The sequence below is a fragment of the Oncorhynchus mykiss genome, chromosome 16, assembly GCF_013265735.2.
Source record: "Oncorhynchus mykiss isolate Arlee chromosome 16, USDA_OmykA_1.1, whole genome shotgun sequence".
NCBI lineage: Eukaryota > Metazoa > Chordata > Actinopteri > Salmoniformes > Salmonidae > Oncorhynchus > Oncorhynchus mykiss.
Window position 1 is genome coordinate 26,073,746 of NC_048580.1, and position 17,731 is coordinate 26,091,476.

Below are 17,731 nucleotides of genomic sequence, written 5' to 3' on the forward strand. Positions count from 1 at the left end.
CGTTGAAAAACATCTGGAAACATTGCAATATTGATATAGAAGCACTTCTTTACTTTTGAATTAAATTAATACATAAATGTATTCATACAGAATTAAGTGTACAATTAAGCAATATGATAATCATTCATCTGAGTGTGATAATACATGTGTCCTCTCAGGGTTTTTTTTTTTATAAAAAAATGGCTTGGATGGTGGGCGTGGCAGGGGGCACGGTTGGACCGTCTGCATGGACAAAATGTGGATACAATTTTAGAGATCCCGCCCTTGGCGGTTTAGAGTAATTTTGGCATTTTTAAGCCAATGTCCTTCAATTGTACTAATTTCTCCTTGGAACTGAGAAACAATTTTTCCATTTTAAAATACATTTCCTGCAATTCTACACATTTTGCCATGGAGCTGTGAAAAACTGTCTAGCTTTTACTTAGTTGTTAGTTCTCAGAGATTAAATTATTTAGAAATATATAGGTCCATTGTCTTTTCTACATTCTATATATATCTGGTTTTACTAGTTTATGTTTACACTGAAAGCGTTTTTTCATTCTGAAATTTTACTGGGGAAAAAAAGTTATATATATATTTAAAAAAAAAAATATTACACTCTCTGGACTTGGCAACCGGAAACAGCCCGCCCAAGGATTTCAATGGCAGAAAAATCCCTAGCTCTTTTGATGTTGTCACGCCCTGACCTGTCAGGTGCGTGAATGAGGACCCAAAAGCGATTTAACAAAACAGAGTTTCTTTAATGATGAACACACGTGAGCTCAGATGGACAGGCAGATTCCGACAGGACAGGACAAGGTTGCAGCAAACACGATGATAGTCTGGTTCAGGCATGAGACACACAAACAAGAATCCGACAAGGACAGGAACAAAAACAGAGAGAGATATAGGGACCTAATCAGAGGGAAAAAGGGAACAGGTGGGAAAAGGGGTGAATGAGGTAGTCAGAGAAGACAAGGAACAGCTGGGGGAAAGAGGGACAGAAACGGTAACCTAGTACGACCAGCAGAGGGAGACAGGGTGAAAGGAAAGGACAGAAACAAGACAACATGACAATACATGACATGACCTTAGAGATCCTTATTATTCTCTATGTTTGGTTAGGTCGGGGTGTGACTCGGGTGGAAAATTCTATGTCTTCTGTTTTTTTGTTTTTGACCGAGTGTGGTTCCCAATCAGAGGCAGCTGTCTATCGTTGTATCTGATTGTGGATCGTACTTAGGCAGCCCTTTTCCCCACCATTAGGTTGTGGGATCTTGTTTTCTGTTTAGTTTCTGTAGCCTGACAGAACTGTGCGCTTTCGTTTTTTGACCTTGTTATTTTGTTTGGTGTCATCAATAAAGTTACGATGTACGCCTACCACGCTGCGCCTTGGTCTCCTTCTACCAACGAGAGCCGTTACAGATGTCAAGAAATTCCTATAGAAGGAGCGCACAGCAAGCTTCTCGTTCATTACAAATGTAACTGAAGCAAGCTTTGGTGTCCTTGGGAATCATTTCTCATATCTTCCCCCATCCAGGAGTACAACATTACAAAGCAACCCAATACCCACAGCTTTCCATATTCAAGTCCAGGAGCCTCAGATGGCCTCTGTGCTGGCTGCTGCTCTTCCTCCCCAGGAACAGAAGCAAATGCTGGGTGAGAATCTCTTCACCCTCATACAGAACATGCACCCCTGCCAGTCTAAGAAGATCACAGACATGCTGCTGGAGTTACAAAACTCTGAGTTGCTCCACATGCTGAAGTTCCAAGAATCCCTGTGGTCCAATGTGGATGAGGAAGTGGCTGTGCTTCAAGCTCACCAGACTAAAGGTGCTACACAGAAATCTGTCCCCAACACAGCTGGAACTTGAACCCAAAGGAAGGACCCCAATCCTTGTAACTTTCTTAACTTGCTTCACTGAAACATTTTAACATTGAAAAACATCTGGAAACATTGCAATATTGATAAAGAACTTCCTCTTTACTTTTTGAATGAAATGAACACTTAGAGTACGTGATTGACCAGAAAATTTAAACGTGTGTGTGTGTGTGTGTGTGAGAGAGAGAGAGATGGGCAGAGACCTAGACGACCACATTTGTTTCAAATAATGATGCAAAAGACCACTGCAAAAGACCACATTAACTCAATATTCAGAATTTTGTGACTTCTATCATCAGAAGCACATCTGCATTTGTTTAATCTAGAGTGCAATGATGATTTACCTTACAGAATTACAATTGAACCACAATAAAATAAAACAAAATATAGTGGATAATATTCCAGTCAACAATATCGACCTGACAGTGGAAAAGGATGTTGTGACCTTAGGTCACACTAGCCATCTCTAGGGTACTGCAGGTCTGCAGTAACTCTCTTGCCTGTCTCCAGTCGTCACTAGCTTCTATAGCCACAAAGGCATAAACCCAGCATATTCATACAATTTATCTTCCTAAAATTTCATTTTAAACCTAACCCTAACCTTATATCTAACCACACTGCTAACCTTATTCCTAACCTAAACCTTAAATTAAGTTTTGTTTATTTGCCAATTTGGGCTTTGCGGCTGTGGAATCTGACTTTGTGGCTATCAAAGCTAGTGGAAAGCTCATTGCTTTCCGGGTTCGGTGAGAAATCCGTACCTCATTGAAGTTTAAATGTAAAATTGTTAAAGGTAAGGGTTAAGGTTAGGGTTTTTGATTCACGGTATGGACGTCCCAAGGACCCCAGATAGCGCTGACTCTAGGGGAAACCCCTGTCTCCTCCCCTCTCAGGACCCGTCCGCTCGCTAGACCCATAATTCCCCGCGCCAAGACAAGATGGAAGAAAGCAGGGGCCCCAAGACAACAATGTTTTGGCTATAAAACCTAAAAGAACGAGAAAGGGAAGAGAATACGAACGTTTAATGCAAATAGCGGTCATGTGTAGGTAAATATACATTTCCATTTAATTTTGAGTATTTGTTGAAATTTGTCGAGTTACGTGGAAATGTCAAACGCAAATCGTTTCAACCAGCGAGAGATTCACTCAAAGCCGAGCATCATTGTTTCTCTGTTGCATGGATCATAGTAATGCGGGGTTTCAGTTGGAGCGGCTAGCTCGTTAGCTTTAGCAAGCTGGTATGCACTCATTTGGCTCATAGCGTCCGTAGTTACTATTTGCAGAATGCTTTGCAATTTAACTTTAGATCCCAAACAGTACATCATGTATTACTAAATGCAGCGGTAATTGCTAGCTATAATTAGCTACAGTTATAACTAACTAGTTAAGTAGTAGTCTGATAAATATTACTCGAACGCCAGAGATGACCAGAATGTATTTCTCGAGCCTGCTCCCAACCAAGGACAGCAAACCAATCGTTTTTCATAAATGGGTTAATAAAAACGTGAGCTAATGTCAGTATTTGAGTTTTTATTAAGGTCGACCTGTAAAGCCATTGAATCCCAGGGTAATGTAATGTTTTGTCAGTTTGAGATTAACGTTACTTGGATTTAGCTAGCACAACTAGCGAACGTTAACCACTATTATTGAGCCGTCGCCATCTAGGTTCTATTTTCATAATGTATGATTCGATTTGTTGTCCTGTGTTATTGTGTTTTAATAGTATTGCATTTATGTGACAGAAGTGTGTTTTGTATCAGCAAAGCTGGCGAGGACATCTAGGTAGGTAGCTAACGTAATTCGTTTCATTGTAGCCAGCTAGCTAGCTATGCATCACAAAAGCCCATCCGCTTTCCGTATAATTCGATGTCGCGTAGACAAATGGTAGGCTAGACTAAACAATACAATTGCGCCTGAGCCGTTCAGGATCCAGCTGGAATAGTCATCCAAATAGTAGTTTTAACGTTATACTACATTGTTACTAAATTCAAGGTGAAATATCGTTTGTTTTAGATTAGTGGACCGTGTAATTTGATGTGTTTTATCACAGATAGTGACTGAAGCCTGTGGTTCTTCTTATAAATTGTCACGGGCAGCAAATTCAAGGTGTTCACATCCCGGGTAATACATTTTAATCGATTGTCAACCAGACGGTGTAATTTGAAATGGAGAACATAAAAGTGCACATTTTTGCATTGCAGCAACGATTTTTGTTTGGCTGCATGTGATATACAAAATGTCGCACGTAACACGTGATTTGGATAATGTTTCAGAAGTAGCTAGCCTACATTTGATTGGTGATGGCTGGCTACACTGTTCTTCACGGACCTAATGTTATGGTGATGTCTAATTGGCATTGGGCGAGCACAAGGTCATTTGAGAGGCTTAGAATCTTGGGCAGCATTTTATTATGATGCATTTAGGACCACAATAAGGAAGAGATAATCAACAAGGGGCTGCTAGCGCATCGAAGGAAAACAACTTCCATTTCGTTCATTATTTTCTATAGAACACATAGAGCCCTGAACTGATTATTAAGCAATAATGCACGAGGGGGTGTGTTATATTAACCATATACCACAACCCTCCTAGATGCCTTATTGCTATTATAAACTGGTTACCAACGTAATTAGAGCAGTAAGAATTACTGTTTTGTTAAACCTGTGGTATAGTGCCTGATATACCACGTTTTTCAGCCAATCAGCATTCAGGGCTCGAACCACCCAGTTTATAATCCCTTTTATACCAATGGTATAATTCTTCATTTGCCTGTAGAAATGTGTTCAACATCCACTCAAGTAGTTAGCAAGTTTACAAGATAGCAATAGTAGTTGCCTGGGTAACCAAACAGACTCACGGGTTTAGCTAACCAAACCATCAGCTTGCTATTATGAAAATCCAATTCAGCAATGCCAGTAATGTTTTTAATTCGACTGTTTCTATCAAAAGCAGGTCAAACATAGAACAAGTAAGCATGAACTATAGCCTTTGAATTCTACTGTGAGGATATACCTTAATGCATGCTCTATAAAAGCCCTTCCAGCCAATCAGAAATAGGCTTAGGAGGTGTACCTCATAGTGTTTGGAAATAGCCACAGGATGGGTTTTCAATAACATCAATACTGTGAAGTTTAAAATAAATTATAATATTTGTCGCTACTTTAAGTAAATACCTGCAGGCAACTTGTGCAATGCGTTAGATGAAGCAGATTGCGTTCTTATTTCACCTGTCACGTTATTTTACATGTTGAATTACTTAGTTACTTACTTAGTTCCCAAGCACAGTTGAGCCACATGTTTGTTTGTAATTATGAGCTGGGTGGTTCGAGCCCTGAATGCGGCTCTTATTACGTTGGTAACCAGTTTATAATAGCAATAAGGCACATCAGGGGTTTGTGGTATATGGCCAATATACCACGGCTAAGGGCTGTATCTAAGCACTACGTGTTGGGTCTAATGTTGATTAGTTAAAACCTCATTTCAGCCGATGTCTATTTCACAACTTACTACCGGCTAAATCTATAATGTTAAAATGCCTATTTACTGTGTTCCATCTGACTGTGCAATCCACTCTCATCAGCCCAGCCAGACATTTTATAAACTTCATCTCCACTATAAAAAGCATCTAGACATTATCTCGCATTTCTTTTAGACTAACATTTAGTTTTCAGCTGCTAAGATTTTTATAAACCTTGCTGTCTGTGTCTGACATTTGTAACATTGTCAGACACTCAAAACCATGAATCAGCTGGTGTAATTTTTATGGATATATATACAAAGAACAAACTAAATGAAGTGCAGCTAGTTTGCAGTCATTCCAGCTTCAGTTTGAGGTGATTGTGTTAGCTGTGTTGTAGGCTAGCTCCTCTGAACACCGGTTTTCTGACGAGAGAACACATTTTCTATGCCAGTTATAATCGCGCCTCATTAGACTGTATCTTGCGGAAGGATGAACTAGTATGAATAAATTCCTCAACATAACGTTTTTGTGAAAATATGTTAATCATTATTTGAATATGTTAACCCGTTGAATAAAAGTGATAATGCCATTGATGCCGACGTTTGGAAGATAAATTGGCACAGTTTGCCAGCCCTCGGCTTCGTCTCGGGCCTAACACCCGTGCCAATATATCCTCCAAACCCCGGCTTCTCTGCATTATCACTTAAATAGCACAACAGGAGAAAGCGGGAGCAGATGAGTCCAGCTGTGTATTGACAGGGGGTCAAGATTTATATTGAAAGTAGTGTTTTATTGCTTCACTGGGGTAATCAGGGACGTGCAACTATCGTTTTCCATCACAGAAAATACATTAGTGCAACACATTCGACATAAAATGGCTTCCATTTTCATCAGATGACAACACTATTTGGCTGGCAGCCACACAAGTAAATGAGCTTACAATAAATAAATAAAACTATGCATGGTCATCACATTTCTAATGTTTGAAAAACACTGAATTATGCGTAAACACGACCCCTGTTTTTTTGCTATCTAAAAGTGGCTGAATTAATAAGGTGACGGAGAATCATATTGTGTTAGCTTTCTGCCGTGTTTGAGAAGGTAAGCCCTTTTGGATGAGTTATTTGTACAGCTGCCATTGCTATCTTGATTTCCTTGTATTTTTCTCTTCTCTGTTCTCAGCCCGTCTGCTCCTCCCCCCTCATCTTAGAGCAGGCAGGCCAGTTACCCTAGCGACTCCAGTCTCCACACATCTTGTAGACATGCTGCTGGAGCGCCAGTGCTGCAATTCGTCAAAACTTTGTTACTTTGCACAATGTCTCATTCACATTCGCTTGTAATGTCCAAACTCAACAAAAATGACATTCGGTCGCTCCTACCTAGATATGTAGAACTTTATGAGCTTGATTACCCGTCTTTGCATATTGTTTGCGCTCGTTAACATATTTAGCTAGCAGCCCCGTGCAGCTTCGCTATATATAGATGCCAAATGGGCTTTTTTGTGTTTTTTGGCGCCCACTTGTGTACTAAACCGCTTATACCAGAAACCACAGTGTGAGAGAAGAACGGTTTGACGATATGACAATCTAGATACTGCAACATAGGGACCGGAGAAATTCTAGTTCATCACTCACCACTTTAGGCTATCAAATGCTCCAAAAAACCCACATCTTTGCTGAAACATCAATACTAGCTAGCTAAGTTTTTCCTCGATGGATCTGCATTTACAATGTAGTGTGGTTGTTGGTTTAGCTTTCTGTAACTTTGTATTTAGTATGGTCTGTATATGTAGGTGCATATTGCGTCAGGATTGCAAGGTGTCCCGATATCTTTTACAAGTGTCCCGTTACCTGGTTTTAATGTCCATTTCAGAATGCCCTTCTAACCAATCAGAAATTAGTATTCTACAATGCTGTGCTATAAACATTTGTAACATTTGCGTAGACCATGGATAATCAAGTAGTCGTTGAGAGTCGACGCCAAATGACTCAATTCCTCGACTCCTTACCCATCGTAGTTGACGTTGGCTACTTCCGAGCACAAACTTTATTTTGCGTCTTTCACAGCAAATAAGGAGCTGGGTGGGGGGGCATAGATAAGCAAGTCGACAACCAGGCAGACAGTCCTAACCATGCGTCGGTATTCAAATGCTGTATCTTGCAATGCTGTATCTGTCAATTTCTTGACTTGAAATGTCTCAAGTTCACAAAAGTAGGGGTTATCAATGAGTAGGCTAAGGTATTCTAGACGCAACAGACCAAAGAAGGGGGAGACAGTCAGTCGTAACTGTGCGCGTAGGCTATATCTTTAATTTGTATCTCGCAATGTCTTATCTTGCAGTGCCATGTAAATTCACCAAGAGTATATTAAGTATAGATTATGCTATTAATGAGTATGGCTAAGCTATTCTACAATGCTCAAGTGGAATTGAAGTTCATCATCGCCAAATGCATCAATTTAATTAGGCCAAAATGGGCAAAAAGTGCTGTGCTACATATCTTCTTTAATGAATTCTTGGCTGTTGATGTCCTAGGCAATAGATCGCAACGCAGAGCATCCCCGATTCCCCGCTGTGCAAAATTTATTGGAAAGGGCAATTTCACTTTCTCATCCATAAATGCGGCTCATGTGCAAATACTGTTCAGCAGCTCAAATCAGCAGGATGTGAAGCATTTTTATTTGGGGTGGCATATACCATGAATTGCTAAAATAATGGTTATCACAGTTCCTTAATTTAAATATTATGGGGACATGTATACGTTTGGCAGTCAAGCATGAGTTATCAGTGTAGCCTATTAATCTTTCGACCAATCGATTGGTCAATTTTTTTTGCCGTGTACAGTGCCTTTTTTAAAGCATTCAGACCCCTTCACTTTTTACGCATTTTGTTACGTTACAGCCTTATGCTAAAATTGATCAAATACAACATTTTATTACAACCCCCCTCCCCCACCTTATTTACATAAGTATTCAGACCCTTTGCTATGAGACTTGAAATTTAGCTCAGGTGCATCCTGTTTCCATTGATCATCCTTGATGTTTCTACAACTTGATTGGAGTCCACCTGTGGTAAATTCAATTGATAGGCACCTTTCCAAATCATGTCCAAACACCTAAGGTCCCACAGTTGACCGTGCTCGTCAGAGCAAAAACCAAGCCATAAGGTTGAAGGAATTGTCTGTGGAGCTCCGAGACCGGATTGTGTCGAGGCACAGATCTGGGGAAGGGTACCAAATTCTGCAGCATTGCCGGTCCCCAAGAACACAGTGGCCTCCATCATTCTTAAATGGAAGACGTTTGGAACCAACATGACTCTTCCTGGAGCTGGCTGCCCAACCAAACTGAACAATCAGGGGAGAAGGGCCTTGGTCAGGGAGGTGACCAAGAACCTAATGGTCACTCTGACAACACTCCAGAGTTCCTCTGTGGAGATGGGAGAACCTTCCAGAAGGACAGCCATCTCTGCAACACTCCACCAATCAGGCCTTTATGGTAGTAGACAGAGGAAAGGGAAAGGCGGATACCTAGTCAGTTGTACAACTGAATGCTTTCAACTGAAATGTGTCTTCCGCATTTAACCCAACCCCTCTGAATCGGAGAGGTTTGGGGGGCTGCCTTAATCGACATCCAAGTCTTCTGCACCCAGGGAATAGTGGCTTAACTGCTTTGCTCGGGCAGAACGACAAATGTTTACCTAGTCAGCTCAGGGATTCGATCCAGCAACCTTTCGGTTACTGGCCAACGCTCAAATGGAAGCCACTCCTCCCTCGGTAAAAGGCACGTGAAATCCTGCTTGGAGTTCGCCAAAAGGAACCTAAAGGACTCTCAGACCATGAGAAACAAGATTCTCTGGTCTGATGAAACCAAGATAAAACTCTTTGAAATGAATGCTAAGCGTCACGTCTGGAGGAAACCAGGCAGCGCTCATCAACTGGCCGATAGCATCCTTACGGTGAAGCCTGGTCGTGACAGCATCATGCTGTGGGGATGTTTTTCAGCAACGGACTGGGAGACTATTCACGTTAAAGGGACAGATGAACAGAGCAAAGTACAGTGAGATCCTTGATTTTAAACATGCTCCAGAGCACTCAGGACCTCAGACTGGGGCGGAGATTCACCTTCCAACGGGACAACGACCTTAAGCACACAGCCAAGACAACGCAGGAGTGGCTTCAGGACAAGTCTCTGAATGTCCTTGAGCTAGAGCCCGGACTTGAACCCAATCCAACATCTCTGGAGAGACCTGAAAATAGCTGTACAAATTTATACAGTCCTGTTTTTGCCTTGTCATTATAGGGTATTGTGTGTAGATTGATGTAGGGGAAAATAATTTAATCATTTTTACAATAAGGCTGTAACAAAATGTAGAGAAAGTCAAGGGGTCTAAATACTTCCCGAATGCAATGTACACTGCTCAAAAAAATAAAGGGAACCCTAAAATAACACATCCTAGATCTGAATGAATGAAATAATCTAATTGAATACTTTTTTCATTACATAGTTGAATGTGCTGACAACAAAATCACGCAGAAATTATCAATGGAAATCAAATTTATCAACCCATGGAGGTCTGGATTTGGAGTCACATTCAAAATTAAAGTGGAAAACCACACTACAGGCTGATCCAACTTTGATGTAATGTCCTTAAAACAAGTCAAAATGAGGTCAGTAGTGTGTGTGCCCTCCACGTGCCTGTATGACCTCCCTACAACGCCTGGGCATGCTCCTGATGAGGTGGCGCATGGTCTCCTGAGCGATCTCCTCCCAGACCTGGACTAAAGCATCCGCCAACTCCTGGACAGTCTGTGGTGCAACGTGGCGTTGGTGGATGGAGCGAGACATGATGTCCCAGATGTGCTCAATTGGATTCAGGTCTGGGGAACGAGTCCATGGCATCAATGCCTTCCTCTTGCAGGAACTGCTGACACACTCCAGACACATTGTCTTGCATTAGGAGGAACCCAGGGCCAACCGCACCAGCATATGCTCTCACAAGGGGTCTGAGGATCTCATCTCGGTACCTAATGGCAGTCAGGCTACCTCTGGCGAGCACATGGAGGGCTGTGCGGCCCCCCAAAGAAATTCCACCCCACACCATGAATGACCCACTACCAAACCGGTCACGCTGGATGATGTTGCAGGCAGCAGAACGTTCTCCATGGCGTCTCCAGACTCTGTCACGTGCTCAGTGTGAACGTGCTTTCATCTGTGAAGAGCACAGGGCACCAGTGGCGAATTTGCCAATCTTGGTGTTCTCTGGCAAATGCCAAACGTCCTGCACGGTGTTGGGCTGTAAGCACAACCCCCACCTGTGGACGTCGGGCCCTCATTACCACCCTCATGGAGTCTGTTTCTGACCGTTTGAGCAGAAACATGCACATTTGTGGCCTGCTGGAGGTCATTTTGCAGGGCTCTGGCAGTGCTCCTCCTTGCACAAAGGCGGAGGTAGCGGTCCTGCTGCAGGGTTATTGCCCTCCTACGGCCTCCTCCACGTCTCCTGATGTACTGGACTGTCTCCTGGTAGCGCCTCCATGCTCTGGACACTACGCTGACAGACACAGCAGACCTTCTTGCCACAGCTCGCATTGATGTGTCATCCTGGATGAGCTGCACTACCTGAGCCACTTGTGTGGGTTGTAGACTCCGTCTCATGCTACCACTACAGTGAAAGCACCGCCAGCATTCAAAAGTGACCAAAACATCAGCCAGGAAGCATGGGAACTGAGAAGTGGTCTGTGGTCCCCACCTGCAGAACCACTCCTTTATTGGGGGTGTCTTGCTAATTGCCTATAATTTCCACCTGTTGTCTATTCCATTTGCACAACAGAATGTGAAATTTATTGTCAATCAGTGTTGCTTCCTAAGTGGACAGTTTGATTTCACAGAAGTGTGATTGACTTGTTTAAGTGTTCCCTTTTATTTTTGTTGAGCAGTGTATAAGACACATACAAATGACATGACTTATTATGATGATCATAATAATTGTAATAACTATTAGTTAAAAGAAAAAGGAGGGTGTAGGAGAAAGAGCTGCGTGCATATAATCGACCTGTTGACTCGAATGGCATCAGCCCAAGTCGCATACTCCCTTTAAAGACCTTCGCTTGAAAAACTTGAAAAAACCCACAATAGCACGGTTTATCTCTCTTGAGACACCAGTGCCAGTATACACTTCCTCAAAATAGTCTAAATTAATCTATGATAACTCAAGAAATCTGTCATTACTTTTTATGTTTTTTTGCAGAGGAGATCTTAGTCGCACAATTTTACATCTATGATGCAGTTTTTCTGAAGTGGACACATTTGCATGAAAATGAGTATCGTTGAATGACAAACACTTAATTGAAGAATGCCTACTGTCGACCAATGAACCAACAAAGGGCCATAGACTTCAGCTCCCGAACTTGGGCTTGCCTCGAGAAAAATGTTTGTGCACAAAATCCTTGACAAAGACCAAAATGTTGTCATAATAAATGCACAAAATGTTTTGGATGGGAGCATGCAGACAACTTAAAGAATCCTCCGAAACCACTAATTCCTATAACTTAGTGTTACACTAATATGTGAGAACTATATTTTTTGTGAAATGTTTCATTTTGTTAAGGTTGGAAGCAACATGAAAATGTGTTGTGGAAATCTGTTGCAGCTGAAGTTGACTACAAAACCCACAATGCTCTCTCTATTAGCTAGCTAGCAAATGTTGTGGCTCACAGTAATACCAACGTCAATATCACCATGTGAAGTGGCTAGTTAGCTGTAAAATCACCTGAACAAACTGCACTATTAATTTAGGAGTCTACAATCTCACCATGTTCAACCTGGAGATCGATGTGCCTCAAAGTGGAGTCTGACATTCGCAACGACAACATGCAATGCACCCTGGACTGAAAAGGCAGACAAATAGGAGAAATGTTTTATCGCCTCTGTTAAATTACACATTTTTCGAGATAGGAATTTAACAAAAACGAAAAAGAGAACCTCCTGCATTATGACATCGGACAGTATTGAAATTTGAGATGTATGATGAATGCAGTCTAAAAGTCAACTTACTAACTGCCAGTGTAGTGAGAGCGGCGTTATCGCAATGCTACATCATACCAACCGATCTTCTGCCGGCTTGAACGGTAATAGCTCAGATACACGTGAAATGACCCAGGGAATTGAGAGTTTCACTCAGATTCACAAAAACAAAATGATGTTCAAACTGGGTGAATCTTTTTCGTAAGTCTCCATATCAATCTACATTCCTATTTGATATGAAGGTCCGGCTGCAGGGGATGTCCACTGTTCGGTAGTCTAGTGCCTGAAAATTGGTGTGCAGGGCGCATCGCAAGCGCTGATTTATTGACGTTTCTAAACATTAAAACAGAGTGTTAGGATTGTATTTCGCATGGTCCCACCGGTAAGCAGTGCTTATAGCTGAGAACCCATGGGATAAGGCAGAATGCCTTTTTAATGCGTTGGGTTTTCGAGAGCGAAATCTTCAGCACCATTTATTAGTAAGATATTCCATTCAGACTGCCACAGCTGCTGACCTTGGTCCATTGTTGGGTGTATGCTGCCTGCAGTCAAGGGGTTAAGCTTTGCTTTAGCTTAAGTCATTTATTTAATCTTTGTTGACCCGGTGAGAGAGACTTAGCATGGTTAGTAATGGCCTTGATTTTGCTGCGGTGCTGTGAACCTTATGTGACATTGATATAACGCATGTCGCTCCGCTAGTGCTTTGCATGATAGCACTGGACTAGGCAAATTAGTCCCTGCTTTAACAGCATAGTTATTTTGCCCTCTTTAATCATGGCCATTTGATTTAGCCATTGCCGCCTGGCATTTGGAAATGTGAGCTATCCTACATCGAACATTAGACCATTACATTGCTTCAAGTGAACAAGAGGCAGGATGTTTAAAAGCTCTTCAAAGGAGCCTCAGAAGGTTTGCTTGATAACCATAACCCAGCCACTATATCATAGCCTCACTCCATAGAAATAGAATTGCTCATATGCATCCTGTTCCAGATAGGCAAAGCCCAATAAATCCAATCAAGTAATTAATGGATGACTGGGGAAATGGAGGACACGCTGACTCCACCTGGGACCAGTCTAGCCCTGAGGTCAGGGTTACAAGATTACTTTACAAGATTGCAGGCTTGCAGCCTATATTTTCCTCGGAATAACTGTCCAGTTTTTTTTCTCGTGCAAAAAAGCCACAGGAGAAAACAACTTTGCTATTATATTCTCTCAACTCAAGATATAGAAAAATCTGTCAACGTGCCCTCAAGCAAGGCAGTTAAAGGGAAATTTCACCAGCACCACCCCAACATCAACATGTGCTAATAGTACATTTCTAATTTTTGTAGTCAAAAAGATAGAAGAGAAGGGTTTCCAATGATGTCGACCAATCAGTAGGCAATGCCTACTCATTGGTTAAAGTCAATGATGTCATTGGAAACATCCCTGCTGGAGATGATGAATATGAAGTTGAACAATTGTGAAATGTCCCTTTAACCCTAATTAATCCTTTAACCTTTCTAGGACAAACCCCCTTGACAACATTCCGCTGAAAAGGCAGCACGCAAAATTCAAAAATATATTTTTAGAAATATGTAACTTTCACACATTAAGTCCAATACAGCAAATGAAAGATAAACATCTTGTTAATCTACCCATCGTGTCCGATAAAAATAAATGCTTTACAGCGAAAACACAACATATGATTGTTAGATCACCGCCAAGTCCAAAAAAAACACAGCCATTTTCCCAGCCAAAGATAGGAGTCACAAAAAACAGAAATGGAGATTTAAATTAATCACTAACCTTTGGTCTTCATCAGATGACACTCATAGGACATCATGTTACACAATACATGTGTTTTGTTCGATAATTCGCATATTTATATCCAAAAATCCTTTTACATTGGCGCCATGTTCAGAAATGCCTCCAAAATATTGCAGAGAGCCACATCAAATAACAGAAATACTCATCATAAACTTTGATGAAAGATACATGTTTTACATAGAATTAAAGATACACTTGTTCTTAATGCAACCGCTGTGTCAGATTTTTTTTTAAAAACTACGGAGAAGCAAACCATGCAATAATCTGAGACGGCGCTCAGATAGAAACAACATTTCTCCGCCATGTTGGAGTCAACAGAAATACGAAATTACATTATAAATATTCCCTTACCTTTGATCTTCATCAGAATGCACTCCCGGGAATCCTAGTTCCACAAATTGTTGTGTTGTTCGATAATGTCCATTATTTTATGTCCAAGTAGCTACTTTTGTTAGCACGTTTAGTACACATATCCAAACACTCGTGCAGGTCCAGGCGAACGTCGGACGAAAACTTCAAAGTTATATTACAGGTCGAATAAACTTGTCAAACTAAGTGTAGAATCAATCTTTAGGATGTTATTGTAAATATTCAATAACGTTCCGACCGGAGAATTCCTTTGTGTCTATAGAAGTAATGGAACCGCAAGTTGATATCATGTGGAATGCGCCTGACCGGGACCTGGCTCTGTGCCAGAACACTGACTCATTCGCCTCTCATCCGGCCCCACATCAGAGTAGAAGCTTCATTCAAGGTTCTATAGACTGTTGACATCTAGTGGAAGCTGTAGGAAGTGCAAACAGATCCATATCCCACTGGGATTTCAATAGGCGATGTGTTGAACCTCAGATATCGACCAACCTCCGATATCCCACTTCCTGGTTGGATTTTTCTCAGGTATTCGCCTGCCATATGAGTTCTATTATACTCACATACATCATTCAAACAGTTTTAGAAACTTCAGTGTTTTCTATCCAATAGTAATAATAATATGCATATATTCGCATCTGGGACAGAGTAGGAGGCAATTCACTCTGGGCACGCTATTCATCCAAAGTGAAAATGCTGCCCCCTATCCCTAAAAAGTTAAGTTGCTCTGTATAAGAGTGTCTACTAAATAACAATTGTAAACTGTAAAACTGATAATGTGGTTCTATACTTAGCCTCTTCTCCTCCCTTCTCTTCCAGGACATCCCCACCTGGCCCCATTTAGTGTTTCCCCTTTCTACACGTGCTGACCAACCATGAGTATTATCCAAGACAAGCTAGGCAACGAGTTTCTACGAGGCAATGGGGGCATGGACCCAAACTTTGCCCCCGGCATGCTCATGTTCAGCCACCTGCCGCCCGTCACCAGCTTCACCCGCCTGGCCTCGCAGTCGGTCATGGGGGGTGACCTGCCACAGGAGATGATCCTGAAGAAGGAGCGCGACTCGCCACCCAACGCCCACGGCTTCCTCCACGGCATGGGCATCAAGCAAGAGCGGATGAGCGAGCTGGACTACCGCATGCCCCTTTATAGCGGAGCTGGCGGGGGAGGAGCAGGGCTGGGTGGCAGCTGTGGCGGAGGGGGCGTGGGGAAGGGCAACGAGATGCTGGAGATGCAGTTTGGTGGAGGCCACCACCACAACCATCAGAACATGCTTCTGCACGACCTCAGCCTCGGCAATGTCCGAATGGGAGAGCCGGTGAGGGACCCATGTTTATTTTTTTTAGCGTTGTAGTTTTAGTGGCTGAAAGGGGGCCTCACTCAATAGATATTTTCTGTAGAGTTATCATGTGTGCTTTGATATTTTTGTCTTTGGTACTGTACTCTCTCTGTGAAGCTCAAAGTGAGTTATCAGTATAGCACCTATCGCTCCTTTGAGAATATTCACACTGTGTGTGTGTAAGCACGTATCTGTCTACATGGCCAACCTCCTCTGCTTTGTCCACAGATGTCTGGAAGACCAGAGAAAGGGCCGAAAGAGACGTCGGGAAGAAGACGGAAGAGCAACAGTGATGGGGAGGGGAAAGCCAGAAGAAAACGTGGAGAACCCAAGGTAGAGCACATCTCTAGCATTTTCATTACTAAGCATTTTTTGAATCAAAGCTACCAAAAAGTCACACAGCAGATCAGTTTTTCTGTGGTCAGGTCATGTTAACAGCAGTTTGTCCCCTCAAACAACATGTTTACACTTTGACGCAAAGTTGCATTCGGGTTATACTGACCTTTCATTCTGTCCCGCGCCCCGCACAGGCCATGATGTTGGACGGCGAGGGGACCGGCCTCTCTCCCAACTCCAAACCGCACATCTGCGAGCACTGCAACGCTGCCTTCCGCAGCTCCTACCACCTCCGCAGACACGTGCTCATCCACACAGGTGAGAGGCTTTCAGTGCTTTCTGCATGGGAATTATTTTGGGGTGGCTGGAGTGTGCACTTTGTTTTAGGTCATTCTATTGATCCAAAAGTGAAATCCTCACCCACCCAAAACACAGGGTGAGCTAAAACGAATACACCCAATATCACTGACGTGAGTAGCATGGATGACGTTTGTTTGATGCCACAAATGTCCTGTAAATGTTGAGGTAATCTAAATGACAAACATTTCTTGCAGGTTTGACTCATTGTCGCCGCGGTGAGGAATTCTGTTTTATTCTGTTTCTTTCAAGCGAATGTTCAGCCAAATTACAAATGTCTGTGTGTGTATATATACATTTCTTTACCTTGAAAGTAGTCTATGGGCAAGGAGAGAATGCGATCCACATTGGTTTCGGTAAACAAGACACTGTTCCTTCCCGCAAAGTGTTTTATTGCTGATTCTGTCCAGAGATTGCTTTCAAGGTAAGGGAACAAATATAAATGTGTTATTTGGCTGAACTATCCCCTTTAGGTTTTCACTCTAACTTACCCTAGCGTGTTTGCTTCATCTGCAGTGTTTATCCAAAAAGTTTAATTTAATGAACTGAGACTTGAATAAAGCCAACTTCTGCTTTCCCCCACTGATAGTCAATTAATGTGGAGAGTGGGTGATTGTATTTTTGATCGCACAGGTGAGAGGCCTTTCCGGTGCAGTCAGTGTAACATGAGCTTTATCCAGAAGTACCTGCTGCAGCGGCACGAAAAGATCCACAGTGGTGAGTCTTGACCTACGACAGCCAGCGCTGGGGTCAATTCCATTTCAATTTAGTCAATACAGGAAGTAAATGGAAATTCAAAGAGACATTTTGAATTTGAAATTCAATTTACTTCCTGACTGGAAATTAACCCAACCCTCATGCCTGAATGCCATTTTTTTTGAATGTATGTACAGTACCAGCCAAAAGTTTGGACACCTACTCATTCAAGGGGTTTTCTTTATTTTTATATTTCCTACGTTGTAGAATAATAGTGAAGACATCACAACTATGACATATCACATATGGAATCATGTATTAACCAAAAAAAGTGTTAAACAAATCAAAATATATTTTATATTCTTCAAAGTAGCCACCCTTTGCCTTGATGACAGCTTTGCACACTCTTGGCATTCTCTCAGCTTCATAAGGAATGTTTTTCCAACTGTCTTGAAGGAGTTCCCACATATGCTGAGCACTT

At 42.1% G+C, this 17,731-nt stretch overlaps 1 protein-coding gene across 3 annotated transcripts in view; it reads left to right on the forward strand.

The window, feature by feature from the left end:
• Positions 1-2,715: 2,715 nt before the first annotated feature.
• znf281b (zinc finger protein 281b) overlaps positions 2,716-17,731 on the forward strand; it is a 30,947-nt gene continuing 15,931 nt past the window's right edge. Inside the window, exons 1-5 of one of the 3 annotated variants that reach the window (XM_021565415.2) lie at positions 2,716-2,908; positions 15,341-15,840; positions 16,090-16,194; positions 16,392-16,515; positions 17,179-17,271. In XM_021565415.2, coding sequence (XP_021421090.2) covers positions 15,397-15,840; positions 16,090-16,194; positions 16,392-16,515; positions 17,179-17,271 — 766 coding nt within the window. In that variant the 5' untranslated portion in view covers positions 2,716-2,908; positions 15,341-15,396. The remainder of the gene's footprint in view (positions 2,909-15,340; positions 15,841-16,089; positions 16,195-16,391; positions 16,516-17,178; positions 17,272-17,731) is intronic. The other 2 variants (XM_021565416.2, XM_021565417.2) reach the window with 2 other exon arrangements.